This window comes from Felis catus, chromosome D3 (genome assembly GCF_018350175.1).
Source record: "Felis catus isolate Fca126 chromosome D3, F.catus_Fca126_mat1.0, whole genome shotgun sequence".
NCBI classification, from domain to species: Eukaryota; Metazoa; Chordata; class Mammalia; order Carnivora; family Felidae; genus Felis; species Felis catus.
This window is the reverse complement of record NC_058379.1, coordinates 28,853,865-28,870,421: the sequence shown is the minus strand read 5'-3', so window position 1 is coordinate 28,870,421 and position 16,557 is coordinate 28,853,865. Positions and strand designations below refer to the sequence as shown.

Sequence of the window (16,557 nt, the reverse complement as noted above, 5' to 3'; positions counted from 1 at the left end):
GGGCCTGCTCTAGGGCCTTGGGCTGTAGTTCAGGACTCACTCTCCCATAGCACCAGCCCCGCCCGCCCTCCCCTGTACGCACCCAACTTGCATATCAGGTGGACGGTGCCGTTGTTACTGCAGTGAGATGGGTCCAAGTTCACCAAGAACTTAGGGTCTAATCTGGCCACCTCCCCCTGGAGCACGTTAGGAATGCTCTGCCGTTCATCGTCTTCAAACCTACGCTTCCGAGTGCATACCACCGGGGCCCTGGAAGAGACCACCATGGTCACCACACCACACTAGGCTGTGGCCCGTGGCCCACGGCCCACCACCCACTGCGAGGCTGAACCCTGGACTGTACGTACGTAATGGGTGGGCCGTGGATGGCCGTCATGGCCGGCACGAATGTACGGTACAGGGAATGGTTGAAGACAGGTGAGCGGATATTGGCCAGGACGGCATCCAGGAGTGGCTGGCACAGGTACTGCTGCTTGGTTGGCGGCACCGGGGGTGGTGGGGGCGTGGGCTGTGACAGGATGGGCAGTGGGGACGTCAGCAGCCCACTCTTGGGGAGGCTTTCCAGACCCTGAAGTCCTTATCCTTCACAGCCAGACTTCTGTGGCTTCCCCATAACCTCTGCCCCCCTGGAGACAAATACGGCTGATCCTGGATACATTCTCCTGCCTTCTGCAGCCTTGACCTTCCCCAGAGTTCCCTTCCCCCAGGGCTTGGACTGGGGGTGGGCAGGGCTGGCTGGAGGCCTGATGGTGGAGATGGGCATACAAGAAAGCCCATGCACCTGGGGGCCGCAGAAAGCACCCCAGGACCACAGCCACAGGGTGACTTCTCCCATGTTCCCACATATACTCTCCTTCCGCACAGCAGACCTGACCTGGCAAAAGACTCCTGGGCAAGGTCCCCAGGCTGAGCAGCATGGCCCCTCTGCCCACTCCTGACTGTGAAGGCTTCTCTCGGCTTGTGGTTCTGAATTCTCCCCACAGATGCCTGTGGCCCTTTGAATACCACCAGGCCATGGTGCCCCACTCACCACTGCCATGTCATTCTTGAGCTTCTCCAGGGCAATCTCACACTTCTGGAGGGTTTTCAGGGGGCACCTATGGGGAGAGGGGATGTGACTGATTCTGGGTGCTCAAGGATGAGGTGTCAGCGGCTCTTGAGCACTCATCCCAACCGCTCCCTGCCTAGCTTGTCCTGGTGTGCATGGAACCAGCCTTGGCCACCAGAACCCTCCACAGGAGCCCCAGTCATTGAACTATTCCTAGACCCAGAGTATAAGGCAAGATGCTCCCACGTCCAGGAGCTGTCCGGTCCTGCTCATCAGAAGAGGGCATAAAGGTGATGGGTCAGGGGGAGAGACAGAGGCCAGGTCCCTGCCCCAAGCCCTAGAGTCCCAAAGAGGGATTGAGCCTAGAGGCTTGAGTGCTGCCCAGCTCCAATACATCTAGTTCTGCAGTTTCTAGCATTTTGCACGGTAAATAGAACACAGAAGATCTTCTAGAAGGGAGCATAGCCAAACTGATGCAGAAATAGGGACAGAACCCAAAGGCCAGTCCATGTGCACAGTTCTGCAGAGCTGGCCCGTCTCTGGCGTTCAGAGCAGCACAGCCGGCAGGTGGCGGCAGGGCACGTGTGCCGTGTTGTGAACCAGGGCTCCAATGCCTTACAAGTGCTTCTCAAGGCGATGTCTTGTTTCATTTTCACAGCCAACCCGGGTGAGCCATAGTCACTCCTTTTGCAACGGTGTAAATGAGATGCAGTCATTTGCCCAACACCGCTGGGAAGTCAGGGGCAGGGCAGGGGCTGGATACTGGCAAAGACAAGGGGCCAAGGGCTTGGAGGCACCTGTGGAGGCCCGAGGCCCCTTCTCTAAACTCCGTCTCACCACCAAACGCCCGTCCAAGGCTGGGCTAACCAAGCTGCCAGACATGGGCACACCACTGTCCTGCCCCCAGGACCAGGGGCAAAACTCACCGCTTAGAGGGATCTGTCAGAATGTCCAGAAGGCTCTTCATCTTACTCAGATCCTTTTTTCTGTCTGGGACAGAGAGGGGGCTACTAAGACACGTGCCAGGGGTACTTGCATCCCCCCCGCCCCCCCAACTGCACCCCTGCCCTGGACCAGCCGCACCTTCATTCTTATCGATCTTGTTGATCATACGGCGTAGGGGCTCGATGTACTTGGACAGCTGCTTCAGCTTGTCCAGGTACTGCTGCTCCTCAGCCTGGCTGGAGCCAGCTGGGCTCATGACCGAGCTGGGATTCACTGCAGAACACAATGTGGTTAATGCGGCTTCAGCCCACAAGCCCAGGCTCTCTGCAAACCCTCAAGGTGGGGGATCTAGGGCTCACCCACCCCATTACAAGCTGAGGCCTCCAGAGGGTAAGGGGGTGAATCTCAGCACCTCAACCCACAGGGCTGTGTGTGGGTTACATGATGGGCTCTGGTCCCTGGATCACACCCACCCCAGGCCTGACTTACCAGGGGTGTTTAAAGGTCCCGGGGAGGGAACACTGAAGTTCTGCGGGGTGCGTGCCGTCACTGGACTCTGGGAGGGCTGCGGTGAGGGGCTGGGCAGGAAGCTACTGGGGGAAGGGGCAGGGCCGGAGCTGCAGCAAAGCAAAAGCAGATGCATCTGTGAGCTGGGGCACAAGGTGGGGCCCGCCCTGGGAGCCAGGCAGGGAGGGCCACCCCGGCCAGGCCTACCTGACGTTGGAGTTGGGCTGCGAGCTGGGCTGGCCAGGCTGCGGGGACGGCTGGGGGGGAGGGGGCATCGACTGCGGGGTCTGCACCTGCTGGCCCGGCGATGGTGAGGACAGCATGGTGAGGCTGTTCTGGCTGACCTGGAAGTGGAGGGGGCTCAGCCTGCTCTCGCCTGCCACACACTCTCACTCCTGCTGCACCCTTGCTCCCTCCCCCCACCCCAGGCCCACAGATTCCATCTGCACAAACAAGCCCCCTCTCCCTCTCAGCTTCACCCACACACCTTCCTTCAGATGCCCTACCCTGTGAATACAAACATAGGTACAGCTCCCCACCCCAAGGATGGACACAAGTCCATGATCACTGAAGTGCTGGCCGAAAGGGCATGCTGGGTAGCCCTTGCTCCTTGGCAGGGAGACCATAAAGTCTACAGGCTTCTAAGCTGGGACAGGACATTCCTATGTCTCTACCTCACAGGTGTGGGAGCCAGAGAAGCTTATGGCCTTGGATGGTGCTGCCTGGCCTCCCCAGCCTGTGATTCTCTCATCTGTGTGCCTGTGAGGAATGTGCTCTGTGACAAATGGAACTGTCTTCCTACATGCTTCCATGAACCCCCTCAGCCATCAGGCCACAGTGGGAGGCTGTGTCTCAGGTTTAATGGGAGCAAAGTGGCCCCTGTGTCAGCCCTTGCCAGCACAGGTGGCCTGAGGATCCTCGGTCTGACGTTTGAGTGAGTCCCACAGAGAGCTGCCTCGCCCAGGACCAATCCAAAGGCCCTGCCAGTTTCAGAGCTTCCAAGGGTTGGAAGTGGTGGCTTCTTCCACACCCTAGTCAAACCCCTGAGCATCCCCTCAGAGCCTGCTTCCTGTAGCCCAGCCCACAACCCCCAACCCTAACTCTTGGACCATCCAGTTCTGCAGATGAAATCTGGCACTTCTCCCAGGGCACTCCAGACACTGGTGTCATCTGGGGCCACAGCTCCACGCCTCCCTCCCACACACTCCTCTGCCACAGTGCTAGGGGGACTGGGTGGGGATCACTCTGGGGGTTGCTAGTCTCTTGGTCCTTGAATCAGGGAATAAGAAAAAGCATTTAGAAGAACCCAGATCCTACCAGGAAGACAGGATGCCCGCCCTCCTTGCCTGCCCATTCTCCTGGCTGGGCAAGGGGCCCTGACCTTTCTTCTAGTATACCAGACAAAGCTCCTAGAGTCAAACATCGTTCTCCTCCCACAGGGTGTATAGGCCAGAGAAGCTACATGGGATGCTGGCATGGTGGGGGACCCGGAAGCTACATTATCACACTTCTAATGCAGCTGGGTCAGAGTGGCACCAAACCCAAGCGACTGGCCCACCAGCACATCTGCAAACAGAATGAGCTGTCCCACCACTTGTGACTAGGCCCCAGGCCTGGGAGCAGAGGGACAGGAACACACAAGCTCAGGCCTCCAGCTGCTGGGCCCAGCTGCTCTGCCAAGTGAAGCAAAATGGTCCCGGGTGATTCACACTGATGTCAGCAACATCAGAAATGGGGCCTAGGGCAGCTTAGTGTGCTGAGCTGAACCAAATGCAGCAGATTTCTCCTAGGCAGGACTCGCCTTCACAGTGCTGGGATACACTGAATCCCATGGCAGGCAGCATGGCCCCTGCCCAGCGGTGGAAAACAGGCTCTAGAATCCACTCGGGTGCCAACAAACTCCCAGGACTAGGAAGGTGAACAGGCCATTTTGGAAGAGCCCAGGTAGAGAAATGGATGGTGCCAAGAGGGAGAAGGCCCTGGGCCCGGCCTGCTAGGTATGGGAACTCTCCTTGTAGTGGTTTCCTGCAAAGCCCCTGCTGTCACCTCCTCTTTTCCTCATCCGGACCTACTGCCACACACTGCCCTGCACTCCCTGAAACTGCCTCTTGCCATATGCCCTCTTCCAGCCTGTAGTTCAAACTCCCCTGGCCTCTCCTGCCCCCACCTGCCCCAGGGAGGAGCCTTAGCCTTAGCTTCTGCTCCAGCACATGTCCCTTCTAGAAGGTATATGACTCTTGTCTTTAGTCTAAAGCTGGTGCTTCTCTGAAGGAAAATGAGGCATCTGCAGGGTGTCACGGCTGGTGCAAAACCACCACAACGAGAAGGGCACTGCCTAGTTCACTTCCCACCTAAATATATGAAACTATATTTAAAAAATTTTTTTTAAATGTTTACTTATTTTTGAGAGAAAGAGAGAGAGACAGAGCATGAGCGGGGAAGGGGCAGAGAGAGAGGGAGCCACAGAATCCTTAGCAGGCTCCAGGCTCTGAGCTGTCAGCACAGAGCTGGACACGGGGCTCAAACCCATGAGACGTGAGATCATGACCTGAGCTGAAGTAGGACGCCCAACCGACTGAGCCACCCAGATGCCCCTGAAACTGTATTTTAAAAGGCACCTGGGCAGCTCAGTCAGTTAAATGTCTGACTTTGGCTCAGGTCATGATCTCATGGTTCGTGAGGTTGAGCCCTTCAATGGTGTCTCTGCCTTTTCAGATCCTCTCTCCCTCTCTCTCTGCCCCTCCCTTGCTTGTGCTCATGCTCGCTCTTGCTCTCTCTCAAAAATAAATAAAACATTAAAAGAAAAATAGGGATGCCTGGGTAGCTCAGTCAGTTAAAGCATCTGATTTGGCTCACGACATGATCTCATGGTTTGTGGGTTTGAGCCCCACATTAGGCTCTATGCTGACATCTCAGAGCTTAGAGCGGGCTTCAGATTCTGTGTCTCACTCTCTCTCTCTCTCTCTGCCCCTCCCCTGCTTGTGCTCTTTCTCTCAAAAATAAACAAACATTGCTGCAACAACTTCTTACTCAACACGTCTCCGGAGGTGAGGGAAACAAAAGCAAAAATGAACTATTGGGACCTCATCAAAATAAAAAGCTTCTGCACAGCAAATGAAACAATCAGCAAAACTAAAAGGCAACTGACAGAATGGGAGAAGATATTTGCAAATGACATATCATTTAAAGGGTTAGTATCCAAAATCTATAAAGAACTTATAAAACTCAACACCCAAAAAACAAATAATCCAGTGAAGAAATGGGCAAAAGACATGAATAGACACTTCGCAAAAGAAGACATTCAGATGGCCAACCGACACATGAAAAAATGCTCAACATCACTCATCATCAGGGAAATACAAATCAAAACCACGAGACACCACCTCACACCTGTCAGAATGGCTAACATTAACAACACAGGCAACAACAGATGTTGGTGAGGATGCAGAGAAAGAGGGTCTCTTTTTGTTTACAGCAGCACTATCAACAATAGCCAAAGTATGGAAAGAGCCCAAATGTCCATCAATGGATGAATGGATAAAGATGTGTACATATGTACACACACACACACACACACACACACACACACACACAAATGGAGTATTACCCGGCAATCAAAAAGAATGAAATCTTGCCATTTGCAACTACGTGGATGGAACTAGAGGATATTATGCTAAGCGAAATTAGAGAAAGACAAATATCATATAACTTCACTCATAGAGGACTTTAAGATACAAAACAGATGAACTTAAGGGAAGGGAAGCAAAAATAATATAACAACAGGGAGGGGGACAAATTTAAGAGACTCTTAGATGTGGAGAACAGAGGGTTACTGGAGTGGTTGTGTGAGGGGGGATGGGCTAAATGGGTAAGGGGCATTAAGGAATCTACTCCTGAAATCACTGTTGCACTATATGCTAACTAACTTGGATGTAAATTAAAAAAATAAATTAAAAAAAACATTTTTCAAAAGTTGTTTGAAAAAATAAAAGGTACCCTCAGCACTCATACCATGGGGAAACAGGTCACACTTTCCCCACACCGTTTGCTTCTGGGTTCCATGGAGCCACTGACTGCACACAGCTCTCCTGGGCATTACAGTCCACAAGACACAGGGAAGAGAGGCCTGCCCAGGCCTGGGGCACAAGCTCAGTGCTTCTGTTTCCTCTCCTGAGCCTGCCTCTGTGTCCAGCTTCAGGCTCCCCACATCCACACTCCAGGCTGCCACAGGAAACCCCTAGGCTCCCTATATCCAATCCAGATCTCTTTGCATCTGACAACTCCTCTGGAAAAATACCCAATTCAGTTGGCAGAATATTCCCCTTCCCAGGCCTTTAGGCCTTCCAGGTTAGCTCAAGGCTCCCAGGCCTCCTAAATCCCCCGGACACACCCAGGATGAGGGGCTATGCAAAGGCCTCCGTCAAGAAAGAAATGGCCTAGCAGGGCGCCTGGGTGGCTCAGTCAGGTATCTGACTTCAGTCAGGTATGATCTCACAGTCCGTGAGTTTGAGCCCCATGTTGGGCTCTGTACTGACAGCTCAGAGCCTGGAGCCTACTTCGATTCTGTGTCTCCTTCTCTCTGCCCCTCCCCCTACTTGCACGCTCTCTCTCTCTCAAAAATGAATAAATGTTAAAAAAAAAAATTAAGAAAGAAAGAGAGAGAGAGGAAGGAAGGAAGGAAGGAAGGAAAGAAGGAAGGGAGGGAGGGAGGGAGGGAGGGAGGGAGGGAGGAAAGAAATGGCCTAGCAAGGTGGCTAATGAGATAGAACCCCCTGGTCTTCAGGTTTACATCTGGTCTAGCCAGCTTCTGGGGCAGAGGGGAGCAAGATGGCTGTGTCCCATTAATGACATATCAAGTCCTCCAGAAGGGAAAACTACTGACCCAGCTCTGCGTCTTCCCTCCCTAGGGACGTTCTGCAAGAGGCACAGGTATGTCTGTCACAGCAGCTAGCACACGCCACTGGACACTAGTGCTGCACCTGCTCGGGGAGGGAGCTCTGAGTGCCTGCCTGCTGTCACATGCATGTCACACATGGTAAGTGAGAGTTCAGAGGGAAGTGACTTGCTCAAGGTCACATGACTAGTGGAGGAGTCCAGGCATCTCAGCATCATCTACTTTCCTAGGGAGCAAGGAAAAGTATCTGGGAAGGGACCCTGCACAATGTCCCAAAGGGAGTAGAAAGGGAAGGCAGGGTTCAAGCAGAGGGGACACAGCCAGAGCACAGGTGGGCGGCAGGGCCAGGCTGCTGGGCTGCAGGGCAGAAAGACTGGTTTGGGGAGCTATGTGCTATGAAATAACCTGTGGAGAGGCTGGTGGCACCATATACTCTAACCCTCCTGGGACCACCCCTGCCCACCGGACATCCCTGGAACTGCCCCATACTCCTGGCCCCTGTACATGACATATCCCCAGGAGTCACTCTACAGGGTAAAGAGGAATATGGACTCCACTATGGCGCCATCTGCTTACATTGCCAGGGACCCCCAAGTACCCCCTGGACTCCTGTGCTGGGCACGTCGTCCAGCATGTGTCCAGCACAGAATCCAGCTTTGTCATTGTTGTCAGCATCATGAAATGCTCCCCTACAATATGAAGATGCAGTCAAGGGACACAGTGCAGGGTTGGGGGGCAAAGAAGAGGCTGAGATGAGAGAGCCCTGTCTCCTGAAGGGCTGACAGAAGAACAGATTTTCTATTCTGCCTGTTTTCCTGAACCCAATTTGTTGCCACAAGGAAAGAATAAACCAGATAGGCACTGTGCACATTGTCTGGTCTGAAGGTCCAGACACTGAAGGTCCAGTGGCATGTGGGCAGGTACTAGGGCTTGGGGGGTGCAGCTGCCTGGTCTTCAAGGTCTGAAGGTGCTGGTGGCTGCTGAGGGCTCAGTTGGGGCGCCTGCTGGATGGCAGGGTTGGCTTCTGGCTACATTATAATGATGCATTTCTGGAATAAACTAGCTTTTCTCAGGAGGGACTAGATTGGGAGGGCACAGACACAAAAACAGCTGCACACCGATTCTGGAGCCAGGTCTGTGGCAGGCCAAATGCCCACGGTGTGTCTGCCACTGTTGCGGGGGTGGAAGAAGGAGGCTGGGTGAGTGGGTTTGAGCCTGCAAGCCAGGACCCTGCTGAGAGGCCAGGGTGGGAAGAGGGAAGGATGTGGAGCCTGGGCTGAGAATTTAATTTGAGCGTCTTGGGTCTGGTTTGCAGGTGGCAGTGGCTCCTCCAGCTTCAAGCACTGTTAGAGGGCCAGACAGAAGTGGACACCTACCACTGCTGAAGGGGTGACTACAAGGACTTCTTCTAAATGCGTGAACTGAGACCCACTGCAGTGAGAACGAACAAGTCCATACACAGAAGTAATTCAAGGCCTGGCATATACCACATACTCAAAATGTTAGGGATTTTATTGGTCTTACAAAAGTCAGCCCTGCATGTTGATGCCAAGGTCATTTCCCCACACCCAACAACCCAACCTGTCAACCCAATGGAGACTGAGAGGCTGCGGGAAAGGAAAACAAGCAGCTCTAGGTCAAAGAGCTGAGAATCAAAGGACCCAGGATGGGAGACACTCAATAGTGGCATGTGGGCAGGTACTAGGGCTTGGGGGCTGCAGGTGCCTGATGCTCCAAGGGATGGAGCCCCGAGCCAAGAGTCATGTGGAGGACCCTATGCAGCGTTGGGTCGCGAGGAGCTGTGCCCGGGCTCTGCCCTGCCCAGCCCTCCGTGCCACCTAGGTTACAGGCCTACTTTCCTGCCCCACAACTTCTGTTCCTCTAGCAAGCTCTGTCATAAGGCCTTTTTACCAGCAGATTCCAGCTACTTCTGCCTCCTGTTATGCAACAACTACCAAATGGGAGGCCGATGCCAAAGAACTCACACTCGTCAATGAGCAATTGCTACTGGCACACCTGGGGTGACTCATAGGGGTCAGGAGGCAGGAAGAGCGACGATAGACCATGCTGCCAAATGGCAAGGCCATGGTCTCAGGAAAGCTCGTGCCATTGTTTCTGTGGCATGTGGCAGTATGGTACAGGGCCTAGGGTCAGACAGACGATGGCAGTGCCCTGCACAGACTACCTCCCTCACTTGCAGCAATGGCAGTGTCTGCACACGCGCCATCAGGGAAGGGCAGGATTGTCTGCTAGGATTAGAGATGCATCTATCTGCTTTACGATAGAAACGGAATCTTACAGTTTTGGCAAGTCTGAAGTTTTCACAGCAAACCCACTAAAATGGAAAGCCCGTAAGATGAGGGAACCTCCTTGCCATTTTATTCTCAGAATCTCAGAACAGGGCCTGGCCCACGGAATGCACATCGCGACAATTTGTTAAACAAACAAATACACCATGGAAGAATTCCAGATGTCATACAGTAATGGAGAGCCAGGAATTCATATCTCTGAAAACGTGTGATGTACACAGAAGTCTTTATATACCTAGAAAGGAATGTGTGTAGTAAATTCTACACTCCACACAGGAAATTCTAGAACAGCACAGTCCTACAGAACTTTCCACAAGCTTGACTTGATCTACAATCTGTGCTGTCCAGTATAATAGCCACCGGCTTCCCCATGGTGCCACCAGGCACTTGATATGTAACTGAATTTCAACTTAAGGAACTGGAGTTTTACTTTAATGTAATTTTTACTTTATGCAAATTTTTACTTTATGTACATTTACTTATGTAAATGTAAAGTTTTACTTTAATGTAATTTTTATTAGTTTAAATGTAAATACATACATATGGCTGGTGACTATCCGCACAGCTCAAGAAAACAAAACTATCTGCTTAGCTTCAGTTTTATGTTACCACAAAAAGAGGCACTACCATAACTATCTAAAACACTAAATTTCTTCATTTCTTTTTTGTTAAGTAAACTCTATCCCCAATGTGGGGCTCGAATTCACGATCCTGAGATCAAGAGTCACATGCTCCACTGAGCCAGCAGGGCACCCCTAAAGCCTTAAACTTTAACGTAAGAAAATTAGCTCCCATCTTCTCCACCAAATGAAAATACCAGAGCTACCCAAAGTATTGAAATGCAAATAAACACAGGTGTTTACTCCTATGCCCTCAAGAAACAGAAGCTGGGCTTGGTTCATGTGAGCTTGGTTAGGCACTTCCAGGACCACAGCAAAGGAAGTCACTGACGATTACAATGTGCCTCACAAAGGTACTCACAGGGCCCTGAGCTTTCCGGGGGCCCTGGGCACTGCCCCATAAATACCTGTGCTGAGAGGGCTGTCCACCCAAAGTGGTAGAACTTGAATGGACGGCAGCTGAGGTGGTGGTGGTGAACGGGAACTGGGCTCTTACTTCCCTCACACCTTGGGCCAAGGCTGCAGTGATCATCTTGAGGTCAGAGGGATAACAGACAAGGTGATTGCAACAAACACAGTGCATGGGTGGGTGGAAAGGGGCGTGCAGCCTGAGACAGGAGTGCCCACTGGGCTGTGGGGGTTGAGGGCAGCCTGGCCTACGTGTTCAAGCTCACAGCATGGAGGCCTGTGTTGGCATCGCAAATCCAGGGAACCTCCATGAATGCTGCCTCCACACCTCTCTGTCTTGTTGGCCATACTCCCTTCAACAACTTTTGATCTGCTGATGGGCCTGCAGAGCCCTCAAGGCCAGACCTCTTGGACAGGGTGGTGGTTCTGGGAGACCAGGTTTCAGGGACAGACTTTGAAGGGGACACTCCAGCAAAATTGCTATGAGGAGAAGTCAACTGTCATTAAAACAGAAGAGTCCATATAAGCCAGCTCACAGCACCTTTCCTTCTTAGGAGCATGTTGCCTGATCACAATGCCTCTGAAGGCCTAAGCGCAAATCACCCTCCTCTCCTCAAGCCTCTGGGCAGCTTCTGGGAACTGGTTTCCTTCTGTAACTACACTCACAGCAAGGTGGGCAAGGGAAGCCTGGCACTCCACAACTCTCGGATACACCTCTACAGTGATGCAGGTCAGGTCTGTCCTAAACATACAAGATGACTGCAGACTCCAGAGCTTCCAGCATGCTCTGGGACTGCTCTCCTCATTCACATATACTTCTGGAAGCATAAAGAAGGCAGGCTGAGAACTGCTGTGGATCTGGGCCCGGCTCGTGCCGATGGGAACCCGGTGTTCTCCTGAGTCCTGGCCACCCTCGCTCTTGGTCCCTGGAGAGCAGAGCCTGTATGCACTCACAAGTGTTAAGATGAAACCAAACTAAAACAACACGACCACATTCAGAAAGGTAGCAGAACTGATCCATGAACAACCAAAACCTCTTCTGCAGGCTTGTGAGCTGGTCCCTGAGATCAGGGCAGCATGGATGGCCAGCCATTCAATCCCTACGACAGGTATGCCAGGGACGGGGCTCTGAAGCTGGAGGAAGGTCTGCTTTTCCAAGACGCCTCTGGCATCACATGTGTGTCCCACACTCACACCCACTGGTCACCATGCAGCAGGCATGACCCAAGCAGTGGCAGATACGAACCTGCTGGGCTAGGGGGCAGATGCTCCTACAGCCATATGACAAAGAACTCACCAGGGTAGGAGGCCAGGAAGCCACTCTCCCAGAGTCTGCCAAAACTTGGACAGAGTCCCAAAGAGCCCACCAGTCCATCAGACACAAAGTGGGACACTGGCAGGTGTGCGTGCACTCACAGGGTGAGGGAAGAGGAAGAAAGGCCTTGAGAAGTCCGGTGGTACGAGAGAGGTGGAAACTTTTTTTCAGGAAGAAACAAGTGATAAGGAATTAAAAGCTTAAATCTAATCTGCTACTGTTTTTCTTGTGACTGAGAACTCCTGAGAGGGAAAGTTCGTTTTCTTTTAACCACAAATCCCAGTGGAAAACACATTGGAAGTGTTTACCAGCAACTCCTCCCATTCCTGTGAGCAAGTACATTCATTATCTCCTGACACATATCTACCCAGAAAGGAATTCAAACTCCACGCAAACTATAGGCCTGCTCCCCTCCAGGGTCACTGGGCAGTAGGGCCTGGAAAGAGGAGACAGGTGCAAGCAGTTCAATAAGGCTCAGTGTGAGATCATTGTACAGCAGCAGGGTTACATGCACGCACATCCAGGAAGTGTGCCTTTGAGGACAATTCTTTGCAACCTGAGAACTGTAGTTAAATTTGTGTATACTGGGGTGCCTGGGTGGCTCAGTCAGTTAAGCTTCCGACTTTGGTTCAGGTCATGATCTCGTGGTTCCTGAGTTCAAGACTCGCCTCAGGCTCTGGGCTGACAGTTCAGAGCCTGGGGCCTGCTTCGGATTCTGTGTCTCCCTCTTTCTTTGCCCCTCCCCTGCTCGTGTGCTGTCTCTCTCTCTCTCTCTCTCTCTCAAAAATAAATTAACATTTAAAAAAATCTGAAAAAAAAAAATTAAAAAGTAAATAAAAACATTAAAAAAATAAATAAAATAAAAACACAAGGTTAAAAGACAAAAGCCTAGGGATTTTTAGAAGTGGGAGACACATTCTGTTCTGGATTTATGTACAGTCACAGAAAAAGGTTAGGGGAGAAAGGGAAGTTAATAAATCCCACTATGGGTGACAATGACATCACCTTTCATTTACACAAGTAATGTCAGAAAAAACCAAACCTGATGTAGAAGGCTCAGGGCTTACCAATTTTCCTGAAACACCAACTACCACACTTCGCCCCAAGTAAAGAGTCTCAGCCATCCATCAGGGCCACAGCACTGGCGAGCGCCACAGGACATCTCTTTTCTGCTCTGAGAGGGCGGACTTAAGAGACAGGAATGGAGGACTGTGTGCTCAGGCTCCCAAAGCCAGCACTTGTTTCACAGAACCACACATCAGGACACACATTATCAGTAAAGGCAAAAAACTGGAAATAATCTCAAGGTCCAAAAACAAGATGGCAATTAAGGACAGCAGGATATGTTTATAATAAGCATTCATGTATGTACGTACACATATACATCACACAGCATAAAATAACATTAACTGAGGATTTTTTTTTTTTTTTTTTTGAGAGAGAGAGAGAGAGAGAGAGAGAGCAAGTGGGGAAGATCTGATCTGTGATGCGTGGGAGGGAGGTGGACACCACTCCTGATAAATTTGAAGGCACGTGCCTCATAAAAGCAAACCCACCCATAAACACTCAAGCAATGACCCCTTCCTCCTCCCCAGCTATCAGTGTCACAATCTTCCCAGTGTCCCCACTGAAAAAGAAGAGTCCTGGGCCTACTTTAGTTGTGCCTTAGCAGCTCTCTGCACTCCAATGAGGGGGAAAGAAAGTTAAGTATCAAGGTTACTCTATGGGTGACTGAGCCCACAGTCAAGCTCCCACGCTGGCTGGGCTGGGTCCCCCCCCAAGCAGAAGCAGAGAGGAGAGTAACCAGCAGAAGAACAGCCCTATCCACGGGCTCAGTGCAGGGTATTGAGTGCAGAGAACACATCTGTTTTAGGTCTTAGCTCCGTGCAAACACCTCAGGTCCCTCCACTCGCACACTTCTCAGGCAGCTTCCCATAGACTGGAGCAACATGGCTGAGACCAGACAGGACCCAGTTTGAGCCTCCCTCACAGTGAGATGTCATCAGACACTGACAGAACACGCAGCATCCCAGAAGTGCTCAACATGTGGTGCTGTGCACCTGACAGGGAGCTTGGCTGACTTGCTGGTAATGAGCAGGATAGGAGCACAGCAGGGGCAGCGGCGTGGCACCCCAGTTCAGGGCAGCACCTGGGCAGGTGGCACTTCACCTAGCAGGTCTGTTCTATCTAAAGCCAATACTCTCTTCTGAGCCAGTGTTCCCACTGCCAGGTGGAGACAGAACCAAAGCCCCAGACTAGATGCCTCATCTCCCTGGCACCAGCAGGGTGGGGGATCTGTGGAAAATCATGAGGCCCAATCTCCAACCCCAAACACCATTAAGAATCTGGCCTCTACCAGGAAGGGCTGGGCAAGCCCTACTCCATCCCATCAACATCCAAAACACGGAGCGTGGGCATAAAGGACCTCAGCTACACTTCTCAGCGCAGGGGGCAAGCACTGGGAAAGTGCTGGGCAAGGGGCTGCAACACAAGCCCACGCAGTCCACTAGAGCCAGGCGCCACCATACTTGTGCTCTTCCGCGTCCAGAATGCTAGTGCACACCTGCCACCAGCCCTGCACTCCAAGCTGAGGAGAGGTTGAGGCCACAATGCTACCCTCTCCAGCGTGTGTTCTCAGAGGAGGAGGGAAGGGTGTCTGAAGAGAGGTGGGGGGAATCCGGTAACACCAAGCCAGGCTGGCCACCTTGAAGACCCTGTGGGGCTGGCTCCTAGACTGCCCATGATCCAAACAACCAGGACCCTCACTGTAGAGTGCCTGAAATCCAGCTCCATGCACAGGTGGACATGCACCTGCCAGTGCCTACAGAAGCCCCTGGCCCCAAAGGCCCTCACCTGGGTTCCAAAAGCCCTCACCTGCACTCCGGAACCCACTATCTGGGAAGCCTGAGCTGTTGGCACCGCTGTCTGCTGCTGCACCTGGGGCTGCACCTGCTGCACCTGTTGCACCTGCGGCTGCTGCACCACCATTGGAGCACGGACCTGAGGGAGGAAGGAAGAATGCGATTTGGAGCCATCCGGGGCACGTGGTGGAGCACCTACTACATTGGTGGGAGCTTTGAATCTTGCAGCTTATCATGAGAAGGGATGGGATTGTCACGACTTCACTGGCTGTGGTATCACCTCACTGGCTTTACCTTATCCCATAGCTGATTAGAAATGTCCCACACCAGTCTGGCTCTGAGCCAAGCCCCACCTCCTCTGACTATGAGAAGCATGGCCCTCCGACTGGGATGTCACCATACAGCCACCACTACCATTTACTGCTGCAAACAAAGCGATGACTCCCAAGGCCAAGTGCACAGCCCAGCCTGCTTGACTTCTGGGCCAAGCATGCTGATGGTCTACAAGAGCCCCACCTATGAAACCAGGGGCTAGTCCCCAGGTGACAAGTGTGACCATACTTTGTTCTTTAAGATCCTCCCCAGCTTCCAGCTTGGCCCTGTGGGTCTCCTATCTGCCCGCCACTCAGTTCAACATGGCCCATCCCTTTCCACTCAATAAGTGAAAAACAGAAAAGGCCATGAAAACGAGTAAGCAAAAAAAAAAAAAAACTATAAATATGGCCCCTTGACACAGCTCCGCCTGACTTGATGATAATACTGTGTCCTCCATGTCAATGTCACCAACTAGATATGCTTTGTACAGAGATGCACAATAAGACTGACAATTACATGATTTCTTATTAATCCCCTTCCTCAAAAATCTGGTAATGACAGGGATCTTCGCTCAAAACGTAATTCTAAGCAGTTAGCAAACCCACAGTGAATGCTCAATGAGGCCACACACCCTCTCGCACAGTGAGAATATGCGTGCTGCTGTCCACCTGATCACCCAGTCTTAGAATGCCATGGCCACTGTGAAATCAGCCATGCTACTTGGAAGAAAACTCTCGCCCAGCAGAGGCAATGCCTCCGTGCAGGGTACAGCAGCTCTTGGAATGCACTTCCCCCTTGCCAAGCTGGATGCGGGAGCCAGCATGGGGCCTTCCCCACCTATGTCCAAAGAAGCCCCAGAAACAGCTGCCGGCCACATGCCCACCAAAGGCCACAGGTACTCACAAGTTTCAGCTGTGGCTGGGCATACAGCATCTGTCCAGGGAGGGCCGGAGCCTGTGACACCAAAGGCTGGGTCTGTGACTGTGCCTGGAGCTGCGATGGCTGGTTCTGAGCAACTGGTGGCTGCTGGGGCTGTGGCGGCTGGTGGTGCTGTGGGTGGTGCATCGGCTGCAGCTGCTGGGGCAGGGTCTGGGAAGGGGGAGGCTGGGGCTGCTGCATCGGTGGCTGCTGTAGTGGCGGCTGGGCCTGCAAAGCTTGCTGCTGCTGCTGCTGTTGCTGCTGCTGCAGCTGCAGCTGTGCCATCCGCTGTAGCTGCTGCTGCTGCTGTATCTATGGGCAGAATAAGCAGTACTCGGTCGGTTATCCCATCTGCCTCTGGGCCCTGTGTCAGCCTTGCCCCCAGGAAGCCTGCCTGGGCTGCTCTCACAGGACACC

At 52.5% G+C, this 16,557-nt stretch overlaps 1 protein-coding gene across 5 annotated transcripts in view; it reads right to left on the bottom strand.

Moving 5' to 3' along the window:
- The window catches only part of LOC101099909 (mediator of RNA polymerase II transcription subunit 15), a 69,940-nt gene that overhangs the window by 2,204 nt on the left and 51,179 nt on the right, over positions 1-16,557 (bottom strand). For 4 of the 5 annotated variants that reach the window (XM_045042173.1, XM_045042174.1, XM_045042177.1 and 1 more), the window contains 9 exons: positions 16,126-16,452; positions 14,921-15,046; positions 2,708-2,844; positions 2,483-2,610; positions 2,132-2,266; positions 1,975-2,038; positions 1,031-1,097; positions 348-508; positions 83-249 (listed from right to left, as the gene is read on the bottom strand). In XM_045042173.1, coding sequence (XP_044898108.1) covers positions 83-249; positions 348-508; positions 1,031-1,097; positions 1,975-2,038; positions 2,132-2,266; positions 2,483-2,610; positions 2,708-2,844; positions 14,921-15,046; positions 16,126-16,452 — 1,312 coding nt within the window. Of the gene's footprint in view, positions 1-82; positions 250-347; positions 509-1,030; positions 1,098-1,974; positions 2,039-2,131; positions 2,267-2,482; positions 2,611-2,707; positions 2,861-10,730; positions 10,856-14,920; positions 15,047-16,125; positions 16,453-16,557 lie in introns of all 5 variants that reach the window. The other variant, XM_045042178.1, reaches the window with a different exon arrangement.